This window comes from Girardinichthys multiradiatus, chromosome 19 (genome assembly GCF_021462225.1).
Source record: "Girardinichthys multiradiatus isolate DD_20200921_A chromosome 19, DD_fGirMul_XY1, whole genome shotgun sequence".
Lineage (NCBI taxonomy): Eukaryota > Metazoa > Chordata > Actinopteri > Cyprinodontiformes > Goodeidae > Girardinichthys > Girardinichthys multiradiatus.
This window is the reverse complement of record NC_061811.1, coordinates 115165-141482: the sequence shown is the minus strand read 5'-3', so window position 1 is coordinate 141482 and position 26318 is coordinate 115165. Positions and strand designations below refer to the sequence as shown.

The window sequence follows — 26318 nt, the reverse complement described above, 5'->3', positions numbered from 1 at the left end:
GATGAATGTATGGATGAAAGGATGATGGATGAATGTATGGATGAAAGGATGGATGGATAGATGGATGAAAGGATGGATGGATGGTTGAATGTATGGATGAAAGGATGGATGGATGGGCGTAGGAATGTATGGATGAAAGGATGGATGAATGTATGGATGAAAGGGTGATGGATGAAAGAATGGATGGATGGATGGATGGATCGGTGTAGGAATGCATTTATTGTAACCATGAGAAAAATCTGCCTTCAAAATAACATTCCACAGATCTGAAGAGCTCCAGATTTCATCATTGTAGGAGTTTTTCCTCATGTAAAACGGCTGGTAGCTATATGCTGTGGGGGAGATCCACAGCTCGTTCCCTGGAGGACATGCCACCCTTCCATCCTCTTGGCATGTTGGCTCCATTTCTTGATCAATCCTTAAAAGCAATATTAGAGATTACATGTTTGTCCATATGAGGTTGGAGCATGAAGATTAGACCTCCATGCCAAGCCAGCCTCTCCATCTCCTCCTGTGGGATCCCAACCCTGTTCATAATGATTTCTGTAAATTACTTAAAAAGTTTGGTGTTGACTGAGAAAAGATTTTAACACTCAAATAATTGTGTGTCTCTTTTTCTAAGTAGAGTTAATGTTTCCTTCCTGTTCTTTTCAGTTGAAAGATCGTTAATGGCCTGTTCTTGTATATCAAGTCTGAGGACCACAAACGGCTTTCTACAGTCCGTCATCCACCCACCCATTCATTCACACAGTGACAGTGGTAAGCTACAATGTAGCCACAGCTGCCCTGGGCCAATCGGCTCCACCAGGCACTCTGACCGCCATCAGCAGGCAAGGCAAGTCAAGAGCCCAAGGACACGACTGAGACGGATGGATCGGGGGTTTGAACCGGCAACAGGTTACAGGAGGAACCCCTGAGCCACCGCCTTCATCCATTCAGGCTTTATTGATGAAAACACAGTTGGACAATTTGTTCTTGTATGTATTTCTCCTCTCTTCTGGATAAACTGATACAAAAATCCCCCGGCAGGTTTCAAACTCTCAGCGAGGGATGTAGGCGGGAAGAGGTCCTGCTTTAACTGAAGAATCCTGCATAGATGCTCAGCTGCTCCCAGCAGAACCGCTCAGGCTGCTGTTGCATTTTAAAGAAGGTGTCAAATTCTCGATCTTTACTGTGGACCTGGAGTTGCAGGATGGATGGGTTTCAAATGTCCTTCACCTCCATTAAGTTAAACACTGTAATCCTATCTGTTAATTCAGGACTTAGAGTTGGGGAAACCATGACTCTGTCATTTTCATCAGTCTGAACTGTGAGAGGAATGTTTAAGGTTTTTAATCTTTTTACCTCCAGTCTAAAACTCCAGATCCACTCCTCCTTCCTACATAAGTTTAATTTTCCATCCTAGCAGACTTGGTCTTGGTCCATAATTCTCCAGGCTTTCAAAGGGTCTTTCTGAGTTTTTCTTTGGGCATTGCTGCCTTTTTATGTAAAGTTGGAGCTGGATGGAGAGAAAGATAATGATGCTGTTTTTGTACTGAACTGCAACCACACCCAGAAGATCTAAATGCACCACTGAAACAGAGATTTATAGATGAAACACGTCTACATATCTGTTCTATACACAGAAGAGTGTTTTATTTTAATCATGTCCCCTTTAATTACCTTCTAGGGGGCCTGAAGACTTATCGCCACTGCTAACTGCTAGTTTATTTACATCTGCAAGATTTGGCTTCCAGTTTAATTTTAGTATTTTCTCTCTAGTTTAAGCCATTATATTCCTTAACAATAATAGTTTTATTTGTATACTGTCTTTTCATCATGTTTCTCATGTCCAGCAAGATGCTTAGATGGCTTGCAGGTAGATAAAGTAATGATTTTGAAGCCTGTCTTGCTGCTAGAAGACCCACATATCAGAAGACAGGACACTGCCTTCTAGACGTGGAGCCAAGCAGTTTCCAAGCAGCTGTTTAATATCACGCAAACAGATGAAAAGAACCGTTTGGCTGCTAGCTTTTAAATGAGGCCACTCAGGAAAATGAGGAATTGGTCTTATTCATGTCAGAAGCATCCAGCTGAACCTCACTCAGAGGAAATGAAATACCCTGACCAGCATGCCTGAAGTCCACTGCTTGTGTGGCTAAAAATAAAGAAACCTGACCTGGGAGACAGGCTGCTGGTGTCCAATTTTCCTTTTATTTGAATCATGACATGAACTTCAAAATGGAAATAAGCTCAATTTAGATTTAGAAACCTTTAGATTTAGAAACCTGGTGCTTCTGTTGCGTTAGAATATTAGATTGGGTTACCTCTAAAACCAGAACATCCTTGATATCAGTTTTACTGCAGAACGCTTCAATTCCTTCGATCTGAACTGAAACACAAAAACAAGAACGTTCCGTTAAGAGTTTTAGTCGGGAACACATCCAGACCTTTAATTGCAGCTGCAGTTGGTGCTTTGCTAAAACCACAAACATGATCTTCACGTGTTGAGAAGATCCTTCATCATTTCTCAGTCAACTAAAACCATGTTGTTTGTTGTTTTGCAGAGCAGAGCCAAGGAAAGACAAGAGCACCTTAATTTGGAACATCTTCAGCAGGAAAACCTTCTACAGACTCTTCATTTTCCATCTTCCCCCTCCTCCAGAGACCACATGTCCCAGCATCATCACCAGGATCTCCTCCCACCACCTGTACCCGAGGTGGAGCCTGAAGCCTTCATCCTAGATCTGAGGAGCTTCCCCGGTCTGGCCAATGCAGATGTGGGCTCTCAGAATCCTAATATCCAGGTAGGAACACCTCTTTGTTCACCTTCTGTCTCTGCAGCTGCTTTCAGTCCGGCCCTCAGCTTCGGTTACAGCTCACAGGACCTTTAGCCATCTTGATCTTAAGCTGACACATGAACCTCAAACATCTGCACATGGTATGCGGAGAAGAAAGCAAAAATAGGAAGAAAGGAAAAGGTAAAACAGATGAGAGATGAACAGAGAAAGGTCAAGGACTGCAACTGGCAGAAACGTTTCAAAAAATTATGCCTGAGCGACAACCTGTGGAGCAGATTTTAGCCACACGTGGAAACTGGAGGATGAATTTCATAGAAAAGTCATGTGTGAGGGTTTAGGGTACTGAGCTTTGCATGCACAGCAGATAAGCAGCCTTGTTTGCATGGAGACATGTTCCTGAAAATCAGAAAATTCATCATTTGTTGAAAAGCAGAGCGTTCATGTGTTAAATGGGATGGAAATAGCAGAGACCAGCTAGCTCCAGAAAATACCGAGGATATGGACACTGCTGTCCTTTGGTTGCACAGAGGAGTTGGTACAAATCAACCCCGGCACCCTAAAGAAATAAAGTCTAAAGCTTCACATAGTCTGAAGAATTACTGAAATTCTAGATTATAGAACTGGTGCTGCAGAAATATATACAACAAATAAATGTGTATATACTGACATGACTCTTCTTAACAGTTGGAGATGACTTGGACTTGTTAAACAGGAAGACATTCAGAAGCTGCTATCAGTGCATCTCCTCGTCCCATTTCTGCTGCTCCTGCAGCCCACAATAACCCTCTTTCATAAGAGCAACATTCATCTAGAATCTGATTTCCGTGTAAACTATCATATCTGAGCAGCGCCAACATTGCCCCCATTGACTCAGAGATTATACAAATATATAAGGTGGAGGAATCTGGGCCATCCTGAACTCTTCTGTCTGTAAAAAAACAGTGAAATTCAACAAAGGCTCTGATTTCAAATCAATGTGGGCTTTCGGGAACATTTAAGCAGAAAAAAAACACAGTTTCTGTGTGGAAACAGATAGCGCCGGTGTGATGGATTAACTGGTGGCGAGATTATCTTGTGGCGGCAGCTAGGAGAGGCAGATGTTTTTGTGGGTGTGGCTTTTTAGGACCCCTAACCGAAATAAACAATGCGAATTCAACTTAAAGAAAGAACTACAAATGTTTGCAAAATATTATCTGATTCCATAAGTTATCCATAAAGATCTCAAGAATAACTAATTACAATGACTTTTTATTGCTTTAATATTGTATGATGTTTTTTTTTTAAATAATATCTGCAAAACCACTGACACAGAGCTTGGAAATCATGCAGAACTTGTACTGGTTTTATGTGTTGTTTGAGATCTTGAAAATCATCGAAGGAAGATCGAAATACATCGCAAGATGCCTTAAAAAGATCCCAAAGTACTACTTAATCCCTCAAGGCCAATATAAGTGTTAAAACCATAGTAAATAAAATACAAGGTTTTAAAAGAACGACTGGGTTTTTTATTCCTCATATCTCCCTCATATGATATATTTAAATTACATACTGACTGAAACAAAAGAAATAAAAATTAAGATTGTTTTCAAACCACTGTTTATGTCACTTGTTACAGTTCAACGTACAGGACGGAGTTTTTGGGGTCTCTTAGAAAACTAAAAAAAAACTACCTTTGTAGAGGCTTGTGTTCGTGTCAGAATGACAAAATCAAGGAAAAGTGAAAACTTAGAATTTAATAACAAGAAAATGGTGAGGAAAAAAACTTCAACTCAAAATTGTAAAAATAAAGTGGGAATAGTTTGAAGAAAGGATGAGAAGCTTAAACTGATCTGTTTGCAGTCAGTGATATGTCGGGAAAGTTCCATTACTGATTAAACGTGTTTCCACAGGATTATGTAGAAATAATTTCTTTAATACCAAAGTTCTTAACTCATTTATAGCAGACATTGCTACCGCAGGGTTGTGCCAGTTTCATCTTCAAGTATTGATATTTTGTTCTTGTCCTTTTACTTAAAACAAAGTTCGCCTTTATTCTTTTCATCAAGTGACCCTAATACTCCGTCGTAAGAGACACCGAGGGAAAACAACAGCCCGTATTTACCCTTTTCCATCCAAATTACGTCAAAAATGTTCTCGTAACGGTTTCAAACTGACTGTCACCAGTTGATCTAAGTCTGTTCTCAAAAGCGTCAATAGCTGTCAGTCAATATTGAACTGATAACAGGCAAGGATGGTTGTGGAGCACGCGCCATGATAGTCTAGTGGTGAACTCGACGTCTTTTCAACTAGTAGGGTTAGGGTTAGGGTTAACCCTAACCCTATGCTGGCACCAGTTCGAATCTTGATAATATTTTTTGGAAGTTTATTTTATTGAATAGAAAAATACTTGCTGTCAGTGTTTGACATATTTAATAGGATTGCCAGTGATGGTTAAAAGTTACCATCTCTCTAGAAATATATTCAAGAAGTGTAATTTTTTTTTTTGATCCACCTTTCTAAGCAATTCCAGAATATTTTGGTTTGATTGCATTCATAGAAGATGTGGTCAATGGTTTCTATATCATTTTCACAGAATGAACATTTATTGTCATTCATATTAAAGCGATTCCTTAGTAGTTCTTTTGGGAGATAGATTGCATTTAAATTTTTAAAGTGTGTTTCTTTAGCTTTTGGTTGTATGGGGAGTTTTAAATAAAGAGTTCTTAACCTTTCAATTGACTTTTTTTTCAAACTTGCAAAGAATGTTATTTTTATTTATTTTCCCAGGGAATAAAGTTTCGTTTAGACAGTTTCTAATTGTGTGGTTATTCAATTTTGGGTCAGTGAACGATATTCCATTAATAGATCATTTGGGTAATTGTGGAGTCATCGGACTATATGTTATAAAAATTTTTATCTGATTAATAAATTGTTTTGGTAAGGCTTTAAATAATCTGTTAAATTCAGCTTTTGGGGGAAGGAATTGATATTTTGTGCAGAATTGTTCGTAATTTAACATGCAACCATTAGCATCCATTAAGTGTATAATAGACCAAATATTCTTCTCCATCCAATCTTTATAAAATAAGGATTTATTGCGATGTAGTATGAATCTGTTATTCCATATGATAGAGGAGTGTGGCGAGTAGTTATGTACATAGAGCTTTTTCCAGTAAAGTAACACTTGTTTATGGAACTCTGATAGTTTAATGGGCAATTTATGAATATTGAAATCAGCTAGAAGTACAAGTTTTTGACCACCTATTTTGTTAAATACATAATTAGGAACATAATACCAAAATAACTGAGAATGTTTAATCAAGGATTTCAACCAATTAATTTTAAGGGTTCCATTAAGACAATCAAAGTTAATTACCTTCAGACCGCCATCTTTGATTTCTTTGACCATATGACTTTTCCGTAGGTAGTGTGGCCGGTTGCTCCAAATAAAGTTCATGTTCATTTGGTTAATGGTCTTAGTTAAGCTATTTGGGACAGCAGTGCTATAAGTTGAATAAATTAATCTTGAGAAACTTTCCATTTTGGATAAGTAAATACATCCTAAAATAGAAAGTTCTCGTTGGAGCCATGAGTTAAATTTGGATTTGCAATTTTTAATCTTGTTTTCAATAGTTAAGGTTGATTCTTGGTTTTTAGTTATAACAGTTCCCAAGTATTTAATTTCAGACTTAATTGGGATGCTAGATGTTACTTTTAGGGGAGTGTCATGAATGGCTATAAGCTCACATTTTTTAAGATTTAGCATTAGTCCTGAAGCCTCTGAAAAAAGTTTAATTTTATCAATTACAATTGGGACTTGCTTGTTATTTTTTAAGAAAACGGTGGTGTCATCTGCTAACTGGCTAATGATTAATTCAGTACCGAAAATGTTTAATTTCTCAATGTCTGCACAGTTTTTAAGATAGATTGCTGACATTTCTCCAACTAAATTAAAGAGACATGGGGAAATGGGACACCCTTGAGGAATTCCAACATTAATATTAAATCTAGCTGTAGTGCACCTAGGTAGTATTACACAACTATTAATGTTTTGATAAAGACCTCTAATTAAGTTAATAAAATTGGCTCCAAAACTTAAATGTTCAAGAACTGAGAATAAGAATTGGTGTTCCACCGAGTTAAAGGCTTTATAAAAGTCAAGGAAAAGAATAAAGCCATCATCTTTTATCATGTCCCTATATTCAATCAGGTCCTTCACCAGTCTAATATTGTTATGGATTGACCTTCCTTTTAAGAAGCCAGACGGTGATTCTGCAATAATGTCTGAGATTCCGGTTTGGAGACGCATGGTAAAAATGTATGTTAGTAATTTATAATCTGAATTTCTGAGTGTAATAGCTCTTCTATTCTCAATAATTCTAGGGTCCTTGTCTGATTTGGGGATACATATAATAATTCCTTGATTTATTGTAGTAGGTATAGTATGATTTTTTAAGATTTCTGTAAAAACTTGGTGCAGTAATACAGGTCCTTCTCAAAATATTAGCATATTGTGATAAAGTTTATTATTTTCCATAATGTCATGATGAAAATTTAACATTCATATATTTTAGATTCATTGCACACTAACTGAAATATTTCAGGTCTTTTATTGTCTTAATACGGATGATTTTGGCATACAGCTTATGAAAACCCAAAATTCCTATCTCACAAAATTAGCATATTTCATCCGACCAATAAAAGAAAAGTGTTTTTAATACAAAAAATGTCAACCTTCAAATAATCATGTACAGTTATGCACTCAATACTTGGTCGGGAATCCTTTGGCAGAAATGACTGCTTCAATGCAGCATGGCATGGAGGCCATCAGCCTGTGGCACTGCTGAGGTTTTATGGAGGCCCAGGATGCTTCGATAGCGGCCTTTAGCTCATCCAGAGTGTTGGGTCTTGAGTCTCTCAACGTTCTCTTCACAATATCCCACAGATTCTCTATGGGGTTCAGGTCAAGAGAGTTGGCAGGCCAATTGAGCACAGTGATACCATGGTCAGTAAACTATTTACCAGTGGTTTTGGCACTGTGAGCAGGTGCCAGGTCGTGCTGAAAAATTAAATCTTCATCTCCATAAAGCTTTTCAGCAGATGGAAGCATGAAGTGCTCCAAAATCTCCTGATAGCTAGCTGCATTGACCCTGCCCTTGATAAAACACAGTGGGCCAACACCAGCAGCTGACACGGCACCCCAGACCATCACTGACTGTGGGTACTTGACACTGGACTTCTGGCATTTTGGCATTTCCTTCTCCCCAGTCTTCCTCCAGACTCTGGCACCTTGATTTCCGAATGACATGCAGAATTTGCTTTCACCCGAAAAGAGTACTTTGGACCACTGAGCAACAGTCCAGTGCTGCTTCTCTGTAGCCCAGGTCAGGCGCTTCTGCCGCTGTTTCTGGTTCAAAAGTGGCTTGACCTGGGGAATGCGGCACCTGTAGCCCATTTCCTGCACACGCCTGTGCACGGTGGCTCTGGATGTTTCTACTCCAGACTCAGTCCACTGCTTCCGCAGGTCCCCCAAGGTCTGGAATCGGCCCTTCTCCACAATCTTTCTCAGGGTCCGGTCACCTCTTCTCGTTGTGCAGCGTTTTCTGCCACACTTTTTCCTTCCCACAGACTTCCCACTGAGGTGCCTTGATACAGCACTCTGGGAACAGCCTATTCGTTCAGAAATTTATTTCTGTGTCTTACCCTCTTGCTTGAGGGTGTCAATAGTGGCCTTCTGGACAGCAGTCAGGTCGGCAGTCTTACCCATGATTGGGGTTTTGAGTGATGAACCAGGCTGGGAGTTTTAAAGGCCTCAGGAATCGTTTGCAGGTGTTTAGAGTTAACTCGTTGATTCAGATGATGAGGTTCATAGCTCGTTTAGAGACCCTTTTAATGATATGCTAATTTTGTGAGATAGGAATTTTGGGTTTTCATGAGCTGTATGTCAAAATCATCCGTATTAAGACAATAAAAGACCTGAAATATTTCAGTTAGTGTGCAATGAATCTAAAATATATGAATGTTAAATTTTCATCATTACATTATGGAAAATAATGAACTTTATCACAATATGCTAATATTTTGAGAAGGACCTGTATTTTTATGTCTTCCCAAAAGTGTTTATAAAAGTTTCCTGTAAGTTCATCCGGACCCGGTGCTTTGTTTAATGATAAGCGATTTATAGCCTTATCAAGTTCTTCTATTGTAATATTGTTGTCACAAGTTTTTTTGTAATTATCCTCAATTTTAGGGATAAATTATTCAATTTGTTTAAAAAAAGTGTAAGATTTTGGTTCTGAGAAGTTGGAGGTATACAAGTTGTTATAGAATTTAAAAATCTCTGTTGAAATTAATCTTTCATTGTTGGTTTCCACATTATTTATCATTAAGGATTTGATAGAGTTTTGTTGTTTTCTTCTTTTTTCCAGATTACAAAAGTAGGCCGTGTTTTTTTCTCCTTCCTCGATTCATTTCGCTCTTGATCTAATAAATGCCCCTTTGGCTCTATGAATATACATTTCATCTAGGGTAGGGTGGAAGATTCGTATTTTTTGTTTGTCTTCAATTGAGGGATTGGGTTTATTGCAATAAATATTTAGTTGTTGTGTCTAGTTCTTTTTTTTTTGGAGTTCTTTTTTAATTTGTTTACTGAATGAAATAGAAAATTGTCTAATCTTGTATTTTAGGAATTCCCATTTGTGAACAGGACTATTTAGTTCTTCAGAGTCCTTAATATTTTGAATTAAATTTTTGATTTTTTGGCAGTAGGAGTTATTTTAAGAAGACTGTGATTAAATTTCCAATATTTTCCTGCGTTTGATTTCCAGTTTGGAGGTTTCAAATGTAAGGAAATAAGGCTATGGTCAGTTAACGGTGCAGCAGAGATATCTGAGTTGATTTCATTGGTCAATAATTCACTTGATATAAGCCAGTAATCAAGTCTTGATTTGCTATTTGAACCAAACTATGAGAATTTTATATAGTTGGGATTAAGGTGGCGCCACACGTCAACTAGATTTTGTTAATTGCAAAAATTTTTAAATATTTTGTTTGGGTAACTTGAGTTATGTTTAGAAGGCCGTTTATCATAAAATTCATCTTGAACGAGGTTGAGATCCCCACCAATTACAACATTGTTGGTTGAGTAAAATGATTTTAGGTGATCTAAATTTAGGGTTATTTCTTCTAGCAATAATTTGTTCTGGTTTAGATTATTATAACCATATATATTTAACAAATAAGTATTACGTTATTCAAACAGACAGTAAGGAATAACCAGTGACCATTTTCATCAATTTTACTTGAAATTATCTGACCTTGGAAGTTTTTTAGAAGAACAGCGACCCCTGCTGATCTTGAAGAACCATGACAAAAATAAGCTTCATCTCCCCATTGTTCAGACCAAAAGATGCTATCTTCATGTTTTGATTGAGTTTCCTGTAAGAATATTATATTTGCATTTTTCCCTTTACAAAATAAAAAAAAAACTTTTCCTTTTAGTCAAATCTCTTAGGCCCCTTGCATTAACATTTACTTTTCCTTCCCATAGAAAGTACTCCTGGATCAGTGCTTCTGTGTTCTTTTTGTGTCTCTGCTCTGTTCTCTCAAACCCCCAGTCGGTCGTGGCAGATGGCCGCTCACACTGAGCCTGGTTCTGGTTCTGCTGGAGGTTTCTTCCTGTTAAAAGGGAGTTTTTCCTCTCCACTGTCGCTACATGCATGCTCAGTATGAGGGATTGCTGCAAAGTCAACGCCAGTGACTCTCCACTGTCTCTACATGCTCATCCAGGAGGAGTGAATGCTGCAAGTCACTGACTGGATGCAATCTGCTGGGTTTCCTTAGATAGAAAAACTTTTTATACAATTTGAATAAATAACTGAATCTGAGTGAACTGTTCAATGGTTACGATTAATTGGAATGAATGAACCTGACTGTTGTGAAGAACCTTGAGACGACATGTGTTGTGAATTGGCGCTATATAAATAAAACTGAATTGAATTAAATTGTCCAAAGACATGCCTGTTAGGTTAATTGGTCTCTCTAAATTTTTAAGCCGTTAATGCAGATTCCATCTTCTTTTATAGCGCTCTGAGTCTGCCGCTTTTCTTTCAAAATCTTGGAATTTCTTAGTTAGCTTGGTGTTTGTGGTTTTAAGTTGTGCAATCTCCTTTTCCAGCTTTTCGTTTGTATTTTTGCAATCTTGAATTTCAGCACTATTAAACTCCACCGCTTTAGCAAAATTTGCAATGGAGAGCGTGTTCTGTTTCATTTCTTCTCCAAAGTTCTGCATCATTTTTTGTAGATTTTCAACTGCTTCTAAAATCTTATCATTGGATGCATTTGAACTAACCTCCTCGTCTCCCTTTGTCTTCTTGTGTGGGACTGGGTATTTGCACAGTGATGTTAGGGCATTTTTAGTCCCTTTGGCATCGGTGTCCATACAGTAGTCGTGAGTTAGCAGAGCCTTGTTAGCTTTGCTGTTAGCTTTGTTGTTGGCCATTGTCGTCGTTGTTTTTCTTTTGCCTGTAGATATCTAGCCCGTTATCACTGGACGCTTTAAGTTATTATTATTATTGGTTTATGATGATACTCCCTTTTGTATCTGGTCTGGACTTCATAGATATTTAATTATTTATTTAAGGAGCTTGCTACCCATAGCTCATTACTGCGCATCCGCTCTCTCCGCCATCTTTCGCCAACCCAACCACATCCTAATCATTGCATGATGTGTAGCTGTCTGGGTTGTCCCTGCAGGGGGTCATGCAGAACTCAGTGTCTGAATTAGTGCCATGGTTGTCATATTTGCACTTGTGGGCAAATATAAGCGGTACGTCTTGAATAATACATGACGTTATATTTGCATTCAAGAATTTACATAATGGGAGGACTTGTTGCTCAAAGATGTCTGTTTCACTTTACAGCATATGGTCAGCAAGAGGAAAGCCACCATTGTGAAACAAATTTATTTTTTTATTCACAAGTACGTTTGTCACTAAATGAAGAGAATGTCTGTTACCATCACTGCTTATAGATGCATGGCAGCAGTTTGATTCTTGTATGCTTACATATGAGGGAGATGTGTCACAAGTCAGTCCGATGTTCTTTGTGCACAATTATTTTCCCTGAATGCTTTTCTGTGGATATTAGTTCTTTGCCACGTCGTTGTAGCCTGCAAAAACAGAAATGTACTTGTCAGATATGATGTCTGATTTACTTTTTGCGTTACGTTGGCAATATTTTCATCAGGCATCAACACAGCAACCTACGCTTTAGAAACATCTGCGGTGCCCATAGATTTCAACCAGTTAATCTATCGCACCAGTCACAGATTTCCTAACAAACACAGAAGCCAGTTGTTCTGTTGGACCAGTCTAATTTAAAGCAGATCTTTTAGCTCCAGAGTTGGTCTTCCTCTCTGAAACCTCCTGCTTTGACTGTAGGTCCAGTTTAGAAAATCCTTTTCCAGTGTTGTGATGTAATTCTTCCATTTAGTCGGACCTAATTTAAACAAGAGTACGGTTCCGGTGTTACGTTGATTCGCGTTTCACCATCACATACGGTTTCCCCAGCGTCTCCTTGCCACTCACGCGGCAAAAAAGGCGCGTGCTTGTTTAGCGCTCAGGGGAACTATGGTAACCCCGAAAGCTCAAACATCGTGTTTCGGAGAAGTCGATCTACATTTGTTGAGCTAGTGTGTTGTTATTAGATAAACTAATATATCATCATTTTACAGATAGATAAATAGATAGATAGATAGATAGATAGACAGACAGACAGACAGACAGACAGACAGACAGACAGACAGACAGATAGATGTAAATATAACGACACATATTTATATAAACACACACACGTGTATAAATATATATATATATATATATATATTTATAGAGAGAGAGACTACAGATATCTATACTGTTGTGATCCTATATGATCCTATAAATGTACCATAAACTCCATCAGATACCGCTTCCCCTGTATAATACAGTTTGAATCTGACGGGGTTTATAGTACATTTATTGGACCATATAGGATCACAACAGTATAGATATGTGTAGTCTATCTCTCTCTCTCTCTCTCTATATATATATATACAGGTCCTTCTCAAAATATTAGCATATTGTGATAAAGTTCATTATTTTCCATAATGTCATGATGAAAATTTAACATTCATATATTTTAGATTCATCGCACACTAACTGAAATATTTCAGGTCTTTTATTGTCTTAATACGGATGATTTTGGCATACAGCTCATGAAAACCCAAAATTCCCATCTCACAAAATTAGCATATTTCATCCGACCAATAAAAGAAAAGTGTTTTTAATACAAAAAATGTCAACCTTCAAATAATCATGTACAGTTATGCACTCAATACTTGGTCGGGAATCCTTTGGCAGAAATTACTGTTTCAATGCGGCGTGGCATGGAGGCAATCAGCCTGTGGCACTGCTGAGGTCTTATGGAGGCCCAGGATGCTTCGATAGCGGCCTTTAGCTCATCCAGAGTGTTGGGTCTTGAGTCTCTCAACGTTCTCTTCACAATATCCCACAGATTCTCTATGGGGTTCAGGTCAGGAGAGTTGGCAGGCCAATTGAGCACAGTGATACCATGGTCAGTAAACCATTTACCAGTGGTTTTGGCACTGTGAGCAGGTGCCAGGTCGTGCTGAAAAATTAAATCTTCATCTCCATAAAGCTTTTCAGCAGATGGAAGCATGAAGTGCTCCAAAATCTCCTGATAGCTAGCTGCATTGACCCTGCCCTTGATAAAACACAGTGGACCAACACCAGCAGCTGACACGGCAACCAGACCATCACTGACTGTGGGTACTTGACACTGGACCTCTGGCATTTTGGCATTTCCTTCTCCCCAGTCTTCCTCCAGACTCTGGCACCTTGATTTCTGAATGACATGCAGAATTTGCTTTCATCCGAAAAAAGTACTTTGGACCACTGAGCAACAGTCCAGTGCTGCTTCTCTGTAGCCCATGTCTGGGGAATGCGGCACCTGTAGCCCATTTCCTGCACACACCTGTGCACAGTGGCTCTGGATGTTTCTACTCCAGACTCAGTCCACTGCTTCCGCAGGTCCCCCAAGGTTTGGAATCGGCCCTTCTCCACAATCTTCCTCAGTGTCCGGTCACCTCTTCTCGTTGTGCACCGTTTTCTGCCACACTTTTTCCTTCCCACAGACTTCCCACTGAGGTGCCTTGATACAGCACTCTGGGAACAGCCTATTCGTACAGAAATTTCTTTCTGTGTCTTACCCTCTTGCTTGAGGGTGTCAATAGTGGCCTTCTGGACAGCAGTCAGGTCGGCAGTCTTACCCGTGATTGGGGTTTTGAGTGATGAACCAGGCTGGGAGTTTTAAAGGCCCCAGGAATCTTTTGCAGGTGTTTAGAGTTAACTCGTTGATTCAGATGATTAGTTTCATAGCTTGTTTAGAGACCCTATTAATGATATGCTAATTTTGTGAGATAGGAATTTTGGGTTTTCATGAGCTGTATGCCAAAATCATCTGTATTAAGACAATAAAAGACCTGAAATATTTCAGTTAGTGTGCAATGAATCTAAAATATATGAATGTTAAATTTTCATCATGACATTATGGAAAATAATGAACTTTATCACAATATGCTAATATTTTGAGAAGGACCAGTATATATATATAGATATATGTATACACGTGTGTGTGTATATAAATATGAGTCGTTATATTTACATCTCTCTCTCTCTCTGTAAAATGATGATATATTAGTTTATCTAATAATAACACACTAGCTCAACAAATATAGATCGACTTCTCCGAAACACGACATTTGAGCTTTCAGGGTTACCGTAGTTCCCCTGTGGCACGAGCACAGCGCGACGGTTCTGAGCGCTAAACAAGCACGCGCCTTTTTTGCCACGTGAGTGGCAAGGAGACGCTGGGGAAAAGCTGCGTGAAGCTGACACCCACCCACTTGAATAATTCCGGTAAATAGACAGAATGGTGCTTCATTTGTGCTGTTTTAGTTTCTGAGATATTATAAGGTTTAATTTCGGCCGATGACGTCACCATCCCCCCATTTTGCTCCAAATTGAACCGGAGTGGTCTACCTTTTTAATGCTGTTTGTGCCCCTTTTATGTACAAGCTATATAATTTTCTTTCAGGCTATCACTGACGACTTAAATCGATGACGTCTATGGTCTGCGCTGAACATCATCACCACAAAGCAAGCAGTTATTAATTTCGTGTTTTTCTTAAATCAAGCAAGTTAAATTGTGTTTTTACCGATGTTGTAAAATGTATGCCTTGTTATATTGTTTTACACTTTACTCCTTAATAAAGATTATGAAACTTTTTTGGTCTCAAAGAAATTTGCTTTAAATGTCTACTAAGTCACCAATACATTTAGCTTTCTACACAGTAATTCAATATTATCCTCTCACAAATGGGGCAAAACCACCAGCTGCAGCCTCACATTCCTTGCCCTAAACCTGACATGGTCTGCGACCACTATGATGTAACGTTTATAATTTCATTAACTGTTCTAACAGTATTTTTTAAAGGTGCTTTTAATAATCTAATTCAGCTCGTGTACGCTGGACAAAAGCGGAAGTGCAAGTAGGTCATTGGCTCAAAGTTCATAAAGCAATTTACTTTTTGTTTAAATAAAATTAAAAAATGCATCAAGCATTAATTTCTAATTTCTGACATTGCCTTGCATATATATATTTCTGTAAACCCACAATTCAATTACATTTTAAGTCCAGACTTTTAAAAAAATGTTGAAACAAAGATTCTGCAAGGCTTCATCTTGCAGCTATTCCATTCATTTTCAGTCATCGATGTTTAGGCATATCAGTAGACTCCACAGAACTAAGACACATTTTTAACGTTGAACAGATACTTTAATTGAAAATTCACAAGACAAGTAGTAGTAAAAAATTCAACATTTAAAATAAAATAAAAACATACTATAATTACAACACAACATAAATGGCATACAGATTTGAGAGAACAATTTAAACTGAGTTTTTGAGTTGTGATAGAATGCTGAAATATCAATGTTTTGTGGTTTCTGGGAGATTATATAGGCCAGAATAATATTTTTATTAATGCTAATCAAAGCCTTTTCATTCTTTAACTAGATGCCTCGACAGCCATCAATAGACAGGGATTCCCTTATTGCAGTTCTCTGCAGTTCAAAAGAGGCTATCCTTCTAAATGGGAAAATAGCCACTCCAGCTGCCACTATTTGGACAGAATTAAGGCAGCAGCTGGAAAACAAGATGTCTCCAAAAGCCCTGTACACTTTTGTAAAGTCTAACAGACACAACATCTGGTCATGTTTGGAGATCAGTGAGCAGGAAAGTGATCGTGAGAGCAGTGTGGACACAGAGTTTGACTCTGGCTCCATTTCTCCTGGACAAGACGACTGCTCAGGTTTTCAGCTTGGAAGTTCCTTTTGAGGAATGGATCAAATTTGTACCTGAGAAAGTGGAATATAATGACAAGTTTTCATCATCTGGCAAAAGGGAATATATGATTTTGAAGCCTGGCACTTGGAGTCATGTAATTAACCATCTGATTTGAAAAAAGATCAAAAGCACATGTACATTTGTGTTCCAGAGAGCAAATATTTATCCAACTGTCACAAACAAATATATAGATATCAAAGGCTTCTGTAAAGAGTGTCAAGGCCATATTAAAATGACTTGTGTTGGAGAGCCAACGGTAAACAGCCCAATGCTGCTTCAGTGTTCCATCGAAGACACTGATATCTCCCTGCACACTGGGCAATCCAAGAGGTTCATGTCTGGAAACCTTCGTGCACAGATTTGAAAAGAGCTGTGTGAGGGCAGGATGGAGCCAGCTGTATGAAGGTCAGCGAAGGCATCAGATTTGATAGATATTGGAGATGCTGAGCCAAGTCACCTTCCAAATTTGGCCACCCTATGAAAAGCTAAGCATGAGAGAAGAGATTTGGAATTAGGTGACAAAGATCCCATTTTGTCTTTGCAGTTATTAAAATATAGCACACCTCACATTGGTAGTATAAGAGACATTGGTCTAGACAAGTTGTTCTGCCACTATTGGAGTCAAACACAGCTACATGTGTTTGACACATGTAGCTGTGTTTGAACGGTAGGCATTGTCCAAAAAATGTCCCTCAGTAGTTTGCTTTGACGCAACTGGCTCAGTTGTGACAAGACTGGTGAGACTAAATGGTACATCTAGACACATCTTATATCAAGGTGTTCTGACAGGGAACAACTGCTCAGTCCCAGTTGTGCAAATGCTGTCAGAGAGACACGACATTAATGCAACATGGCTGACAGAATGGCTTCTTACTGGTGCTGCTATACCAAAAGAAGCCATGAGTGACTTTTCTCTGGCTATTCTTGGTGCTCTGGTGAAGGCCTTCACTCTTTACCCCGATCTGAAGACATACATTAACGAATGCTTCCATGTGCTACTTGGGAACCAGTCTGCAAAACTTCCTCCTTGTTTTATCAGGGTTGATGTGGCACACTGCATAAAGATAATCTGTCAGTGGGACTGCCTGAAAAACAAGTCACACTGTGTCAAAGATTTCTTTGTCAGGGCAATAGCAAAGCTTCTTCAATCACAGTGCTTGGACCATGCAAAACAGCTAATACATGCCATCACTGTTGTGGCCCTCAGTGAGGCAGAGGGTGATGATAGTTCTGGAGTCCCTCTCGAATCAGAGATGTGCAAAAAATATCTAAAAACCCAGATCACAAAAGACTCCATCATCATTCCAGCTGAAGATCCAAATGAAATGCATCAAGTGGATCCTTTTGACGAGATCCAGACTGACCTATGCGGCTGGGTATCAAACATATGCGAGGAGAGCAGGTCACTCGCTGCAGCCAATGGGGATAGGGATAACATCCATTTCCTCCATGATATTGTTCCACACATAATAAGACTAGCAAGTTACTTACCACTTTGGACAGGAGTAATGGTCCCCCTCTTCAAAAGCACCAACCTCACAGCAAGCTCAGCCACTGTTGAAGAAGAATTAAAATATGTAAAGCATGGCCTTTTTAAACACAAGAACTTACCCATTCGAGTTGATCGCTTTATTTCTCGTCATCTTTCCTTTATTGAAGGAAATATGCGGATTTGTTCTGCAAAAGCAAAAAATTATGAGGAAACATCTGGATTAGAAAAAGTTTCCGAAACAAACTCTGCATCCATGACTACCCACAGTGCTGAAGCCAAGAGAAGAATGAATTCTCACCATTCTGTAGAATCCGATGAAACCACAAACATTCCTCCAACAGATGAAGACTTGGTTGAAAACTGGAGGGGACTAATTCTTCCACCCCAAAAAAAGGAAGAGGACTTCTTATCTCACTTCCTGCACTGAATGGCGCCATGCAGATCCATCTTTTGGGGCAAAAAGAGTGAAAGTGGGACTATTAAAAAATGGAAACCTGCATCAACCGATTAGAGTTGGGAAATCGACAATCTCTGTTCTGAACACATGTGCATTTGATGCTGTGCTTTCTGTGACAGCTCAGCATTTCAAAATGTTGTCAGGAACAACAGTGACAACCCCATCTTGCTGCTGGTAAAAGCCATTGCTACAGATGGCGTGACCCCAAAGATCTATTCACAGAGGGCAGAGCTGCTAAGTGCAATGTTTGAAAAAATCCAGTTGAGGTCTGGTGCCCATCAAATCCATGCCCAGTGCAATATCTCCACGGTCATTGGAAAAACAATGAGAATTAAAGCTGCAAGCAGCGTTGAAGGCCCTCGCACCTCAGCGCAGCGACCGCGGGAACCTGGCATTGCCTCCTACATGCCACATACGATGACACGGCGTCACTTCAACACATCGCCAGTAGGTGGCACTTTGAGCAACATGTCATATGATCTTCGGTCATGCAGAGTTTCAGTCTGTCAAAAAGCATTCAAAATTTGGAGTAAATCAGACCTTCCAGATGGAAGCTGCACTCACTTGTTTGTGGGTGGGGCTAAAACGACATCATCAATTAACTGTGTCAACATGTCCATCATTAAGTCATGATCATGTATACTACATTTCAAGTGGATCCGATGATGTATGAGGGAGATATAGCCCTTGAAATGTCCTAGGGGGCGCTGTTGATCCAAATTCCAATGTAATCCAATAGAGGTGTTTGGGGGTTGACAAAGATGAACTATATTTATTTTGGAGTGAATCGGACCATGCATGTGTAATTTAGAGCCAAACGTATGGCCTTGGCGTGACATCATAATACGCCACGCCATATAGCCACACTCTCCAGCTAAAGCAGTCAGTACTGGCGACTGTCTAAGACCATCATGTTATGTGTTACTTGGGACAGTTTAACATGTTCTCAGGGGGCGGGGCTTCGATGATGTCAGCATCTCATCAGTGAATATTGTTCAGGTCTAGAGGCAGATCAATCCTAGAAGGTTTCATGTGTCTGTGACTTTCCTTGTAGGAGCTATGTCAATTTAGTCTTTTATGGCGAGTTGTCATAATTTGAGGCATGGCCACGCCCACACGCTTTCATGTATCCAAAAGGTTTTGATAAGTTTTGATCCCCAATCCCTTAAGAGTATACTGAGTGACTTTTTTTTGTTGGTTTGAGGAGGTCTAGCATTGTGCCAAATTTCAGATCTCTATGACTTACGGTTTGGCCTATCTCACGTTTGGGGGCGTGGCTAAGTGGTTTGGGCACGCCCACTGACAACAACATTAAGGAACAAAAATTTTACGCGGGGGACAATTTTGGGTGAAGTTTGGTGAGTTTTGGGGCATGGCAAAGTCCCCATATTGCCCCGGCAAAAGTCCCCGGAATAATAATAACTAGAAACCTGCAAGCAGCTTTGAAGGCCCTCGCACCCCTCAGCGCAACTCGGGCTGTTGAGCGACCGCAGGACTGTGTCAAAATGTCCATCATTAACTCTTGATCATGTATACTACATTTCAAGTGGATCCGATGATGTATGAGGGAGATAAAGCCCTTGAAGTGTCCTAGGGGGCGCTGTTGATCCAACTTTCAATGTAATCCAATAGAGCTGTTTGGGGGCTGACAAAGATCAAGCATATTCAGTTTGGAGTGAATCAGACCATGCATGTGTAATTTAGAGCCAACCCTAACCCAGAATTTGCCACTCCCTCATGGTCACACTCTCCAGCAAAAGCAGTCAGTACTGGCGACTGTCTAAGACCATCATGTTATCTGTTACTTGGGACAATTTCACATTGATAAAGTGAAGAACATCAAACATTGACTGTCTAAAGGAAAACGGGATACTTCCTGTTCTCAGGGGGCGGGGCTTCGATGATGTCAGCATCTGACCAGTGAATATTGTTCAGGCCTAGAGGCAGATCAATCCCAGAAGGTTTCATTTGTCTGTGACTTTCCTTGTAGGAGCTATGTCAATTTCGTCTTTTATGGCGAGAAGTCATATTTTGAGGCGTGGCCACGCCCACACGCTTTCATGTATCAAAAAGCTTTTGATACCTTTTGATTCCCAATGCCTTAAGAGTATACTGAGTGATTTTCAAGTGTCTAAGTGAAAAGCTGTAGGAGGGGTTCGCTCAGATATGCGGGATAGAAATGCCCAAAACAGGGTCAAAATGGCAACTTCAATCCAAAATGGCCGACTTCCTGTGGCGTTTGGACCAATGCTCCAAGAGAGTTTTTTGTAGGTCCTGAGAAGATACATATGTGTACCAAATTTCACAATCCTCAGTCAAAGCATGGCTTGGGGCTGTTTTTTTGAAATTGTCTAGGGGGCGCTGTGGACGAATTAGGCCACGCCCACCGAATATGTCATCAGATCTCTGTTGGGGACCGGACAAGGTTCAATCACATTGAATTTGGTGCAGATCAGATGATCTATGTGGAAATTAGAGCCAAACGTATGGCCATGGCGTGACCTCCAACTTCGCCGCGCCACCACAGCCACGCCCTTTTATGAAAAGTCACTGTGCCTCAAACGAAGTTAGACCCACTAGTTATCTGTCTTCTGACACAGTTTGAAGTTGATTGGGTCAAGAGGGTCGGAGAGGCACCTTTACAAGTGAAAAAAGTGACTTCCTGTTCTGAGGGGGCGTGGCTTTGATGATGTCAGCATATGACCCCATAGGATCATTGGGAACCCAAAGGTCCTCCTTCATGCCAACTTTGGTGTGGTTTGGCGTTTGTTTGGGGAAGTTATTGCAATTTTTCACTTTCAGCGCGAACGGCAACTTCGTGCCCCGGCCACGCCCCTAAACATGGCCGAAAACTCAGGATTTTGATAACTTTTAATCCCCCATGCCTTATCTGCATGTTGACCAAATATGAACCCAATAGCTCAAAATCCCTAGGAGGAGTTCATTAAAGTTCGAGGTGAGTAAAATGAAAAACGGGTAAAAATCGGCCTTTGACCCAAAATGGGTCATTTTAGGGTATGCCCTAAAATGTGCATTTTAGGGCATACCCCCAGGAGACTTTTTTTCTTGGTTTGAGGAGTTCTAGCATTGTGCCAAATTTCAGATCTCTACGACTTACGGTTCGGCCTATCTCACGTTTGGGGGCGTGGCTAAGTGGTTTGGCCACGCCCACTGATGACGACATTATGGATCAAGAATTTTCGTTGGGGGACAATTTTGGGTCAAGTTTGGTGACTTTTGGGGTATGTCCCATATTGCCCCGCAAAGAGGCAACGGAATAATATTCCTACGATTACAATAGGCCCTTGCAGTTTTCCTGCTCGGGCCTAAATACATTGAAAGCTGTCCCCGCTACGCTGAAATTAGGTCGAGCGTATCGACCCTTTGACTGACATCTGGGCTCCCCAGTGTTACCAGGTGAGAAATGTAGGATTATTGTACTAGAGACATAAAATTATCGTATTTTGAGGGAAATTATCGTACACTCGTCATAACCAAAACAACAAGTCTGTTGATGTGTTGAATAGCGTCTAACAGGAACTCGCAGCTTTGTGGCATCAGTACAAAATTGATTTATCAACAGCGGCAGCCCCACAGTGTCGCCAGGCTCTGCTTCTTCTTCTTTTCTTTTTTTCTTTTCCTCAATCATGGGCAGGCGCAGTGGACTATTCAGTCAATCATGGCCGTTGTTCTGAGGCCAACGCATCACGTCACACGTAGGTCACATTTAGAAAAGCACAATTGGCTGGAATTTCCAGCATTTGTTTCCGAATCCGGACACAGATGCCTTCAAGGTTCACAAAAAGACTGAGAGACTTTGGCGAAAGGCTGCTGACGACTGATTACAACCACACATTCATGAAATGGTCAAATTATTGTACATTTGGCCTTTTTTAGGAGTATTGATCGTACAGAGAGCAAAATTATCGTACAAATACGATAATTATCGTACACCTGGCAACACTGGGGCTCCCTCTGTGTGGTTTTTATGTCCGCTACAGCGCATGCGCTGAGTCTGTTCCCGCTTCCGTTCACCCTTTGACCCTGTGGGACGGCTAACGGTAATGCTTATAAAATCATGTCAGCTTTAAAGGGTGGGTATAAACGGCGTCGGATCACGACGTTCTTCCCGATATCTGCTAAGCACAAATAAGGTTGACATCATTCCACCAACGGCGGGCCTGCAGCCACTACTAGCACTGGGTCAGTCATAGACAAGGACGTCATTTCTGCTGTTGGAGGGCTTAACAAGCAGAAGCAACGGAGGTCTGGCATCGATCGTGCATGGAAACAAGCCTTCCAATAACTGGAAATAACCACCAGCTGGTAGGCCTTCACATTGGCTTCAACTCACTGTTGAACCTTTGATTTTACTTTTAAGCTAGCCGTGCTATTTTTGCAAACCACTTCTATGAGTTCAGCCTAACATTGACACATATTGATAGTTATTATGGTCATTATTAGCCATATATAATGTGCATTTTCCATGTAAATGTCAACATTAGACATAGAACATTGTCTTTAGCACCTGGTGAGAACCCTGTTTACATTAAGTGCAGCTTGTGCTGAAACTGTCTGAGATGGGCTGCTGGTTTGTTTGATTGTCAGCAGGGATGTTTAGTGTCTGCCTGCAGGAGGACGGGTTGCTCAGAGCAGCGTGTCACATAGAAAACCGTTCGGAAAGACTTTTTCCTGCCAGGCTGTGTATTGTGTGACTACTCGTACACGGTTGTAAAAATTGAGCATGTCCGGCGGATGTCCACAGAGTCAAATTCACCTGACTATGTTCTGCCCTTAAAACTGCTTCTGTGTTTAAAGATCCAACAGGAAACCTTGAATGTTGGGTAGAAAACAAGTGAGATGCTGAAGCTTCATGGCATCAAGGATTCTTTGCTTCTTCCAGGTGACCATCGAAGTGGTGGAGGACTCCCAGACAGACACAGAGGTAGAGATGGACCTTGCCAGGGAGGACCAGCGGAACAATTGGTCCGGTTCATCATCTGAGTGGATCAACAGCCACCGTAAGCTGTTCTGGCCTCTGTTCTTGGTATACCCAGAACAGCCAGAGAACAGGCTGGGAGGAACCAGTTCTGAAGAACAGTCTGAGGACTACAGCTACAATCCAGGGGATCCTGTCCTGAATGGAGTGGGTGCAGACTCGGGGAGAAGCTGGAAGAAAGATTGGGAGACAAAGGACAACTTTGGTAAGACATCTCAGACATTATTCTTCATGAAGGTATGCAAAACAGAATTGCAGACATGCTTTACCTGGCCCATGACTCAAACACAGAAAAGTGATGAAGTTGTGTAGACACGTCTGATTGTCTCAGAATGTTGTAAAAACATCCAGAAACGACCCCGTCCTCCTTTACCTGTAGATTTATTCCAGCTGTGATTTATAGTGGAGTACTGCTTCCTTACTGCTGTTAAATAAATAGGACAAATATAGCAACACGCCCTACAAACTTCCCCTTTACCTCTATTCATTTCATCTCCAAGCTTCACCAAGACTCCACGCTGCAGCTGCATTAAACCTGAGTGAAACTCAGACTGAAACCTCTGCAGATGGTTTGTTTTGCTCATTTGCAGCCATCCTCCCTATGACTGCAGAAAGAACCTCTCTCAGCCCTGAACCCCCTGCCCCTCACAGCTTTTTGAAATCCTCCCATACCCGCCTCCTCCTGAAAGTTCTGTGGAGTCTGTTTCATTGGTCCCACGCTGTCAGTACCGGCTCTTTTGTAGCACTCCTTAATTGCACAAAACGTGTACACCAGCTGATTTAGGAATTTACAAGGTTAACTTCAAAGGCCACCCTCAACAGATTACCCCATAGTTCACATTTTCTTCATAGTTCACATCTTTTATGCCTGTGTTTTTTCAGAGTATGAAGAGTGGGGTGACTGGGCTCCGTGCAGCGTCACTTGTGGATCTGGATCTCAGAAACGAACCCGATCCTGCGGCCATGCGTGCACAGCAACTGAATCACGCACATGTGACCTGGAGAGCTGTCCCAGTAAGACACAGACTGCTTAAACTAGACTTTGAAATTTCACTTTAGGGCACCTCTGATCCACTGATAATAAATCGGCCAGCTAAGAAGGCTTTTCCTCTAAAATGGTTCCATAGCTGCTGATCAAGGACAAGGGTCCAGTTAAATTTCCTGTTGTTACCATGTGCAAGTTCACTCTTACTGCAACATTGAGTCAACAGAATGGATAACATGGACCATGAAAATGTTACAGTTGTTGGGCAGGCGTGAGATTCTCACAGTATGACGTGGAGGAAACATTTAACGGTATTAACATAAAGCTGAGAACAAATATACAGGAAGATTTAATTACTTTTAACAATTACGTCAAAGTGTTTATTATTAAAGACATAATCATAAGGGTATTTATTAAGCTTTAATTTGGTTCCAGCCTGAACAGGCACTGTAAAAGTATCATTAAAAGACAGGACTCTCAAGTTCAGATCTGAGCTGGTAGTGAGATTTGGAGCGCTGACATCACAATCACCATTTTGAATAATGCATAAACAAAGACAAATTCAATTAATTCCCTTATTTCTTTAATGAAAAGAAAATGAAAGTGCCTCAAACAACATAAGTATGTGTGTGTGTCTTTCAATCATGTTTATTAATGGTGTTTTATGTGTTTGTAGCAGATTTTGCTTTTTAAATCACAGGTGTAGGGGCCTCCCATTTAAAACATTTGGGCTCCAGTTTACCCATGATGTGGTGCCATCCAGTACCGAGCTGTTCCTGCTCTTTGTCTTGTTAATGCCGACTATAGAAAAAACTCTCCGCAATGGCATTGGAGTGGGAAAGACAAGAACAAGTCTGTAAATGGTGGACAGCTGTTCAAATCTGTCCAAACCAGTAAGCTTTAAAGAAAGTACACCAATAAGCGCGGGCTCTCCAAAGGGCAACTTTCTATGGCATAGTTCACTGCCTGCACCAACGGTCCTTGTTCTGCCTGCTGGAGCACATCCGCCTGGTGTGATGTTATCATTCAATAATGTAGAGAAAATAACTGTGACAGTTTAGGTTTTCTGCATTCGTACGGCAACTTAATTTTTTTTGAATTACTCAAACATTACGACTTACTGTTGAATCAACTGCCTACACTGACTGTAGCAGAGTTCTACTTTATAGTAATAGGCAGAGCGGCACTCCTGCAGTTTCCTCTCCATAACTTGCCATTTGCTGTGGTGACAAACTCCGTCTGTTAGTCAAAGAAAACAACTTGTTTATCCTTTCGTAACTTTATTCCGCCATGAGCATTCCTCCAGAACAACTCCGACACCGCTACCTCCAGTAACTTACATTCTACATGGGCTCCCAACTCCCCACAGTGCCCCTAGCAGATGAACATGTAATACGAACCAAACAAAGAATTAGCAATCTCCCACCTTTTCTAAAAAAAGAAAAGAAAAAAAACAAAGATACATTTTTAAGACTCATGAGAAAACACAGCCGTTAAAGATCTTTGTTAGAACAGTTTCAACCTGATAGAATGTGAAACATCTTGTGAATGAATTTATTGAATTTTCCAAAGGCCTTCATAAAGAGCCTTAAGAAGTGAGGTTGTGAATGCTCCCTTCTTTGTTAAGCAGTCTGCAAGTTGGTCTTTTGTTTGAGACCACAACACTTGATGAACTCTCTTAGTTTGAATCAGCTCTTTAATTGAACTGATTTCCAGCCTTAACCTTTTCTCTGCAACAGACTTAGTTGACTTAAGTGCATCAACAAGAGAGAAATTATCAGTCACACAGATTATAGGTGGAGGACATGCAGTACTACCAGTACTGAGTTCAGAAAAGAGTGGAAAGAAAAATGGCATTATCAATCCCCTCAGACATTGCAAGTGTTTCACCTGCCAGAGTGCTTCTGCCAATTCTCTTAATTCTCTTTGACTGCCATGAAATGGGAGAGAACCGCCCATTGTCACCCATTAATACAATGAAGTGCCCGCCTTGAGTGCCCCCATCTGAAAGATTTCCAAAAGATGCATCAGTAAATGTAACCATCTTTAAGTTACTGTCTTCCCCAATATGTTGAAAATTAAATTCAACTGACTTGGCCTTGAGCTTACACACAACTCTGTTTGCTTCATTAATGGTCTGTACTGTAGCATGTTTGAGA

At 40.4% G+C, this 26318-nt stretch overlaps 1 protein-coding gene across 7 annotated transcripts in view; it reads left to right on the top strand.

Moving 5' to 3' along the window:
* Nucleotides 1-26318, top strand: part of ism2a (isthmin 2a) — a 76273-nt gene that overhangs the window by 11422 nt on the left and 38533 nt on the right. For 3 of the 7 annotated variants that reach the window (XM_047346150.1, XM_047346146.1, XM_047346151.1), the window contains 3 exons: nucleotides 2547-2786; nucleotides 23079-23379; nucleotides 24057-24188. In XM_047346150.1, coding sequence (XP_047202106.1) covers nucleotides 2547-2786; nucleotides 23079-23379; nucleotides 24057-24188 — 673 coding nt within the window. Of the gene's footprint in view, nucleotides 1-654; nucleotides 836-1029; nucleotides 1151-2546; nucleotides 2787-23078; nucleotides 23380-24056; nucleotides 24189-26318 lie in introns of all 7 variants that reach the window. The other 4 variants (XM_047346148.1, XM_047346147.1, XM_047346149.1 and 1 more) reach the window with 3 other exon arrangements.